At 44.0% G+C, this 8,375-nt stretch overlaps 1 protein-coding gene across 6 annotated transcripts in view; it reads left to right on the top strand.

Moving 5' to 3' along the window:
- Nucleotides 1-3,544: 3,544 nt before the first annotated feature.
- LOC150075865 (tensin-1-like) overlaps nucleotides 3,545-8,375 on the top strand; it is a 405,993-nt gene continuing 401,162 nt past the window's right edge. For all 6 annotated transcript variants that reach the window (XM_090388058.1, XM_090388057.1, XM_090388066.1 and 3 more), the window contains exon 1: nucleotides 3,545-3,815. In XM_090388058.1, the coding sequence (XP_090244184.1) occupies nucleotides 3,666-3,815 (150 nt within the window). In that variant the 5' untranslated portion in view covers nucleotides 3,545-3,665. The remainder of the gene's footprint in view (nucleotides 3,816-8,375) is intronic.

Genomic DNA, 8,375 nt, shown 5'->3' with positions numbered 1-8,375 from the left:
TGATGATCTCATGGTTCCTTACGGGGCATGGTTCCTATGCAGATAAAGTGAAATCAGGTGTTGAAAAGGGACAGCTGGGTGTTCAAGTTGATTTAGAGGATCCTGCAGATGGAAGTAATTGGCATCAAACCAAAAACATTCAGCAAAATGAGGGCAATACTCCTATATTGCAGGCAGAGGATAATACTGAATTTACTTGTAGTCAAGAGGTGAAGGATGTTGTGGCTCAATCCCTGAAAGAAGACTTTAAAGACGTTAAAATTAGAAATTGAAAAATGATAAGAAATAAGGGAGTGTTGATTGAAACAGTTAAAAGGGAGGATTTGAATAAAATTCTGAATATTAAGTAAGTAAAGGTTTAAAACTGGACAAAATTAAGCTTTCGGACCCTTCAATTTTAGTACATGGTGTGCCAAAGGATGTGGAGAAAGTGGAATTTTTTGAGGACTTCTTTTATAACAACTTTAAGGATGTTGGGTGTACTGAATTGGAATTTAATGAGGGTGTATTATTTAGATTTGTACTGGATCTAAAGCCAGGTGTAATGGGTTATAAGTATGAATCCCAAATTATACCCTAAATAAGTATGAATCCAAAATTAAGGGGGCACAATGCTCAGAGGGGGGCATAAATATAGTGATCGTCAAGATAAGGACAGTACCCCAAAATGGGTTAACTGTAAAAGGAAGGGAAGGATTCACGATCATGAGATGTTAACTACCCCGAATATATCCAGGAATTGGAGATTGCAAGTATGCAAATTACTTATGACGAATAATGCTAGTACGTATGATGGTAGAGTTAATTATTTAAGAATTGTTCAATTGAATGGTGAAAGTTGGTGTGATCGAAGAAGGTTATGATATTCTGTGTTCCCCAAGAACCTTATGTAGGTACATTTGCAAACTCTGGTCACTCTTTACTGTCCACCTTCATTTAATATTGATATTTTAGTGCAATACTCAGAAAATGTAATGAATTTTGTAGCTTCTAGTAATCTTATTTTAGAAATGGATGGTAATGCAAAATCACATTTGTGGTATGGTTAATTATAGAGGTGTTCAATTGCAGTTTCTGGAGACAAGGCCACCTGCAAGGTGATCTGATTGAGGTGTATGAGGCCTTGAATGGATTGAGCTGGCTCAATGCTGATGAGATTCTTCCTCTTGTTCAGATTATAAACCTGAGGGGGCATAAATTCAAACCGAAGAGAGACAGTTGTGCTCATCATCGCACGGCAGGAGCAGCACACGCTTCTTGATTACACTGGGGTTCGAGCCTGTGACCACCGGATGAGGAAAGGTCAGGGAATGACCACCGCATATCCCCGGAGCAATATGGCCTTAGTTGCTAATGCTCCTGAAAACCAAATAACAAACATAACACAGATTATTATAAGATTCCAACATCTAACGTTTAATAGAGTTATTGATTGCAGTTATCCACAGGGATCTGTGTTGGGTCCTATTTTATGGAATCTGGTCTTAAACCAGTGGTTAAGTAGAACAATCCCTAATTGGTATGGAATTTGGAATTGATGGAGATTTAGTTCGTCCGCATAAAAAATTCATTTTAGAAGAACTGAAAGAGAGTAATGATTAAGACTTAAGAGATTTTGTTGTGGTTGATGGTCCCTTTTTATTCTTCCCCTCCCAAAAATCAATTGTTTACCAAAAGATATTTCAAGACCAAATAATGGAAATGTTGAAAGATTATTTTCAGTGTATGTATGTTTTTAACTGCAAAGTAAGTAAGGCCACGAGGCTCTGTAATTGCCTGTATTATTCGATCGGATTGTTGTCTGCTGGATGAAAAACTTGCTTTATGGTAAAAAAAAGCGTCCTATCCTCTCCTGAGACCGACTAACTTAGCTATTTGGCAAAAGAGCCCATAAAAATTCTTCGCATTATTGACGGGATTCGAACTCGGATGGGAAGGCGCTGATTATAATCGATTTATTGTAATAAAAAGGCGCAAAATCTAGAAGTTGGTTATTGGTTCGTGGTGCTCTCTGGTGAGAAGTTCGAGAACGGAAGTTTTTTGCACCACTTTCTTGAGAAGTGCGGGAGGCAATTACTCGTAGCAGTTGGGGTCTGAATTTCGATTACGAATACGTCGATAAACAGAATATGTGTGTCTGGGTCACGGAAAATTCCTTCGTCGTCATGGAGACACCTTTACATCCGGAAAATGTACGGCGTGGTGGTGCTCTGTTTCATCTGCTGGAATAGTCGGGTTAGCGACGCAAACATTACCAGAAACTCTTAAGATTATTTTGAAGAAGATCTTGAAGACGTTGGAGTTAGCGAGCAAGAAATATTTTAGTACACAGATGGGACAAATTCATCTGTGGTAAATGTGATTCTTAAAGAATATTTCCATTAAAGCAATCTTTAATTGATGTCTTGGCTGTTTGTTCTGAACTGCGTGCATTCTCAGGTCGATTTTCTGTTTGCTGGATGAAAAATCTTAATTTGTGGGAAGAAAATTAGCTACTCTCGCCTGAGACCGATTAACTCGGCCACGTTGCGAATAAAGCTGACAAAAATTCCTCACATCATCGATGGGTCTCGAACTCAGGTCTTTTCCACCCGGTGTGGGGTGGAAAAGACCTGAACTTTGGAGTTTCTTGGTTCTGTCCAGTGAACCCCAAATTTGGGGTTTTCCTCATTCAGATGTAGAACTGGAAGTTGATCACACAATCTCGCGATCCAGGAAAACAACCAAGAAGGAAAATGCTTCGCTGTTGAGCCACCATATTGAGCACCATTAGAAGCATCGGTGGATCAACCTTGATGTAAGATGAGGTTCAAAATGAAATCTCTCAAGGACGCCTTAATAATCTTTGTGTGGGTGGAAATGTACACCCGATATTTATAAGGGACAGATACGCAATCGTGGAGATTTTATAAGTACACTTCCGGTTTTTCGTTTAGTTTTCAAAATGAGATTTGGTATTGGAAATTTTTTTTTGTCCACTACTGTCCTAGTCTTGGAGATTTTTATTGGTTAATGAAAACAGCGTGCATGCGCAATAGAAGTAGACAATTATAATCGTAAGAATGAATTTTTTTTAACAGAGGTGACGTGCAAAAGTACAGTCGAGAACAAAATATTGGGAACAGGGTTACATCAGAGAGTGGTTGACGCGTAAATTCGGAGAAATTGGATCGATACAAACGAGCAGAAACTTCGATGTCCGAATACAATCGATCACGCGGACCTGTTATGTTTAAAAAATGAAAGAGAGAGAGAGAGAGAGAGAGAGAGAGAGAGAGAGAGAGAGAGAGAGAAAGACGCCTGTCAGCAGTTTGTGATTACCCATTGCAACGTATTTTTCTGTGTCCTACTGTGGCCACCCTTTTATCAATATTTCAGCCCCCCCCGTTGGTCAGGAGGGACTTCCACCTCAGTTTCCGACCCAGAATCGAAAATTCCGTTTGTGGCGTCCTCCGTGCCAGGTTTTCCGCTCCGCCTCGGCAAACAGTCACGTTGCTAGGGTGGCGAGAAGCAGCAGCTACCGCTGCTCGCTGTGCGTGTGCAGTACCAGCAGCCGACGGGGGCACTCGTCTTGCGACAGCAGTCCTACCTCGCTCCACCGACCTTGTAGTGATCCCCCACCCCTCCTCCTGCTCCCCCTTCTTCTTCCCCCCTCGTCAACAGGCATGTGGCGGGCCGTGGATCTCTACGAAGGGTTTGTGTGTCCGTACTGCAGGGTCAGGTTCACCCGCACGCTGCACCTGGAGGATCACTGGGTGCGGGCCCACCGCGAGGCCATGACGATGATGTACTACGAGGAGTCGGGCAGCGTAGCGGTAAGTAAGTCTTCGTCATTTGTAAAGCGACCGACCGACCCGGAAAAACTACGGTACTCGGCGGCGGTGGCGGCCAATGCGCATGCGCTCAGCAGCGAGGAAAGGCTGGCTCGGTTTGATCTGTTGATTTAAGACGGCTAATTACGGCAGTCGCGCGATCGTTCGGCGCGGCAGCCGAGTGCCGACATTTCCCCTGCACAGCGAGGGCCGAAATATCGCCCCTCTGGGGGCCCCGCTGAATCTGTTCGGCCATTTCGATCGGGAATGAGTTAATTTGCGAAAAATCCGTCTTCGCCCCCTCAGGGTTCGTTCCGGGGATGCTGTCGGGGCTGGAGATGCGCATCGAAGCGTCCGCATTAAGCCGAAATCGCCCCTCCTCGCTGCGATGTCGCTGCGAAGCGAATTACCTGCAAATCGATACAAAGTTCAGCAGCCTCCCGAAGGCGCGCGCAAGAAAAACAGATACGGCGTCTGCTGCAAGCGTGTTCTTCTCGGGGATGAAGCCCAACCCCCCCCGTCTCTCCACTCTTGATGTGCCCCCCCTGTCCGTTCGGGCAGGGGCTGTTTGTTACCACTTGTCGGCCATTCCGCTCATTCACAACCCTCACCTTCGCCACACCTCGTAGTAACCCTCCCCTCCCTTCCCTCCCTCCCTCCCCCTTCCGATATTAACTCGTTCATCTTGGCCGAGTTCAGGCGCGGCTCGGTGCACGCCCGGTTCACTCGCAGCACGAACACCGGAGGCTGTGAGGGAGCTGCTCGTGCTGTTCGAGTGTCCTCTCACGCACTTTTAAAAAAACGAGGACTTCTCAAACCTTCTCTTCATTCCATCGCACGGGCAACCTTTCTCTCTTTGCCCCTGCAGCTCCCTTTTCTATTTGCACAAAATCACCTCGCGTACCACAATGACCCTGTTGATATTTCACAGCAGAGAGAGAAGAGAGAGAGAGGAGTAGGAAAAAAGAGGAGAAAGAAAGAGAAGAAGAAAGAGGAAGAGGCAAAAAGAAAAACAGGAATGAGATAAAGAAAAAAGAAAAGTAAAGGAGAGAGAGAGAGAGAGAGAGGAGAAGGACCGTTCTCTCTCTTAAGGACCTCCAAAAGGAGAAAAAGAAAAAGAAAAACAGGAAGAAGAAAAAGGAAAGAGAAAGAGTCTCTGTCGCACTCCCCTTCGCTCTTTCTTTCTTCTTTCTCTCCTTCTTGTTTTTCTTTTCTTTCTTTATTTCTTTTTGCTGTTTTTCTCCTTCTGTCCTTTTTCTCTTTTTTCTTTCTCCTCTTTTTTCCCTCTCTTTTTCCTTCTTGTTTTTCTTTCTGTCTTTTTTCTCTTTCTTTCTCCTTCTCTCCGTTTCTCTTTCTATAAGAATAGGAAAACAGGAAGGAGAAAAAGTAAAAAGAAAGAGTGGACGAGAGAGAGAGAGAGAGAGGAGAAAAGAAAGGAAGGAAAGACGATAGAAACAAAGAGAGTAAGAGGAAAGAGAGAGGAAAAGGAAAGAGTGAATGAAAGAGGTGAAAGAGATAGAGGGAGGAAGAACGCCAGAGAGAATAGAAGAAAACCGAATACAGGGAGGGAAAGAAAGAAAAAGACATAACGAGAAAATGAGAGACAGACAGAAAAAGGAAACAGAATGAGAAAGATTCAGGGGAAAAACAAGAGAGAGAAAGAGAGAGGAAGGAAGGAAAGAAAGAAAGAGAGGAACAGGCAAGGAACCACAGAGAGAGAGAGAGAGAGAGAAAGAGGATTTTTTATAGAATTACGGCCGCTGTTGGTCGTGCACGGAGTATCGGATTTGTCGTGTGGCGGAGTAACCCTCGGAGGCGGTAAGTGGGGAGGGCGTTGACTCGTGCCGATCAATTCGGCATCGAACTCACTTTTCAATTGCATCGGGCCACATCTGGCCACGCTCCTCCACGCGCACACACACACACGTTGTTTTGAATGCGGCCAAACAATTCGATCCCGGCGCTCCCCATTCATCACCGCCCCTCATTACCCATGATTCCCCACGCATCTCACCTCGCTGGCTCGTGCTCGATATTGCCACTTCCCGGTCTCACAGCGCCGCCATCTCGAGAACGCGACAACGTTTCTCACGAGAGCCTCGTTTGCAGTTGCAGAAACCCAAGCGATCCCTAGCTGTCCCGGATTCGGTCTCTCGATGCTGCGTCCGAGACCGAATCCGGTTAGACGCGAACCATTACGACCATTCCCCGATGCGCTCAATTCATCTCCGAAGGAGGTGCTGCATCTCGGTGTGACGTAGGGAGTGTCCAGCGCGTTAGAACAAACACACACACAATGAGTACACGCGTTGTCAAAATTATTAGTCGCAGCCTCGTCTGACCTGTTCGTGTCCGAGCATAAAGGAAACATTTTTGTATTTATTTTTCGGCTGATATCGCCAGGTGGCGTACAGCCGTTCGAATTCGCGGTAACTTCTTTTTTTTTTTAAAGCGGTGTTGCTAAGCAACATGGATTTACATAGTTGCATTTCTGTGGTCGGATCATTCTACGCTAAATGATTCCCCCGATGGGCGGACTCTGGCGACGAAATGATTAATCTGCCGTGTTCCGCCAGGCGGTCCGTTTTTGACGAACATGATACGCCGTAATAATGATCGTCAACGGAGCCGCGCTAAGATAATAAAAGGAAGCGATCTTACGAAGACGGTTAACTCTGCGTGAAAGCATCACTCGCACACCAACTGTGCTCGCGCATTACCCCCAGTTACTGCATTAGACTGGGTGGACTAAGGTTAGGGGGGCGTGAAAACGTTGTTGTGTTTAAGGGGGTGGTAGCGGTTGAATATTTTAGATGAACCCTCCCTATGTGTTTGTTATGGTTAAAAAAAAAAAAAAAAAAAAGCTCGCTTTTTACGTTCCCGCGAAGAACGTTTTCCGGAGAATCGGTCCAAGATTTTCCCTAATTATTCGTCTCCTAGTAACGTACTAGGATTTTTTTGGGTGTGAGGTTATGCTTGAATATTGTGATTTAGATGAAGATGTAGTTTTGAAGTTTGTTCAACCATCTTGGTCTGTTCCATCTAAAGATAGAAAAATAACTTGGAAATTAGAACTATTTTCCTCAGCAAACATTATTGAGAATTCTTGAGGTCCAACAAGATCTACTCCATAAATCAATCCTTGATCCTTAAAGATATGCTACTTTAAGAATCAGTTCTTGTTCATTGAAGTGCTACATCTTGTTGGTCCTTGAAAACTGGTAAATTTTGGGAAAATGGATGGAAACGCTGTCTAAATTTATATTGTCGACAAGAACTTGGTTTGCTTTAGGGACCAAAGTCCCTTCAAGCAGTTTATACATTTTTTTTTTTTCTTCTGACGCAGACCTTGGTTGTGTCAGGAATAGTAAGAAAAAAAAATAATTCCTGGAAGTTCCTCACTAAATAATAAGAAACTACGTATTTGATCATTTTGGTTACAACTCAACAGGATTCGTCGGCTCAAGAAATACTTTTTCAATCCTCCACAGTCCACTGATGGTGTTACTTCATGGTCTCAACTCTAATAACCACACCTTGTTTTTTGCTAACAGGAGTGGAACCCGGTTTGTTCTTTGGCCGCGATGCCCCATAATGAATTTCTTTTAATTTTTAATTTAAGGGAGATTTTTAAAGTTTATAAACCTCGTGTCTCTTAGGTTGGTTGCGAAATCAAAAGAATCCTAGTGTGCTTCTCCTGGTACATCTCATCAACGGATGAGTAAGTCTTCGGGAACAAGATGCTTTAGAAAGACAGCTAGAAAATGATCCGTGAAAACTCTATGTAGATTACCATGGCAACAGAGAACTTTTTTAATAGACACAAGATGGGGGAATCAAGACGATGTTTTCCATAGTGGAACATGAAAGTCTGGTGGAAAGGAGAGGGCTGTGGAGGAGGTGACATGTATGAACATGGGAGGCCAAAGGTATATCTCATCAATGCACAAGTAAGTAATGCTTCTGGATGTAATCCGTGCCATCTTGTATGGGGCACAAGATGCATTGGAAAGACAGCTAGAAGATGATTTCTGAAAATTTGATGTAGATTACCATGGTAACAGAACTTTTTAATAGAGAGGATGTGGGGGAATCAAGACTGTTTTCCCCAGTGGAACACGAGAGTCCAGTGGGAAAGAGAGGGTTGGAGAGAAGGGTACATGTATGAACACGGGAGGCCAAAGGTGCATCTCATCAATGCACGAGCAAGTCTTCTGGATGTAATCTATAGCATCCTGTATGGGGCGCAAGATGCTTTGGAAAGACAAGAAGATGATCCCTGAAATTTTGATGTTCATTACCATGGCAACAGAGAACTTTTTAATAGATACGAGATGGGGAATGAAGACGATGTTTTCCCCACTGGAATATGCGAGTTTGGTAGGGAGGACGGTACATCTCATCAATGCACGAACAAGTCTTCTGGATGTAGATTACCACGGTAACAGAGAACTTTTTAATAGACACGACATGGGGGAATTAAGACGATGTTTTCCCCACTGGAACACGAGATTCAGTTGGATGGGGGGGTGGAGAGGAGGGCGCATCTCATTAATGCACGAG

This window comes from Mastigoproctus giganteus, chromosome 13 (assembly GCF_048544385.1).
Source record: "Mastigoproctus giganteus isolate SK-2022 chromosome 13, ASM4854438v1, whole genome shotgun sequence".
Classification (NCBI taxonomy): Eukaryota; Metazoa; Arthropoda; class Arachnida; order Uropygi; family Thelyphonidae; genus Mastigoproctus; species Mastigoproctus giganteus.
Note: the sequence above shows the minus strand (reverse complement) of the source record. Positions and strands in the feature narration are given on the sequence as shown.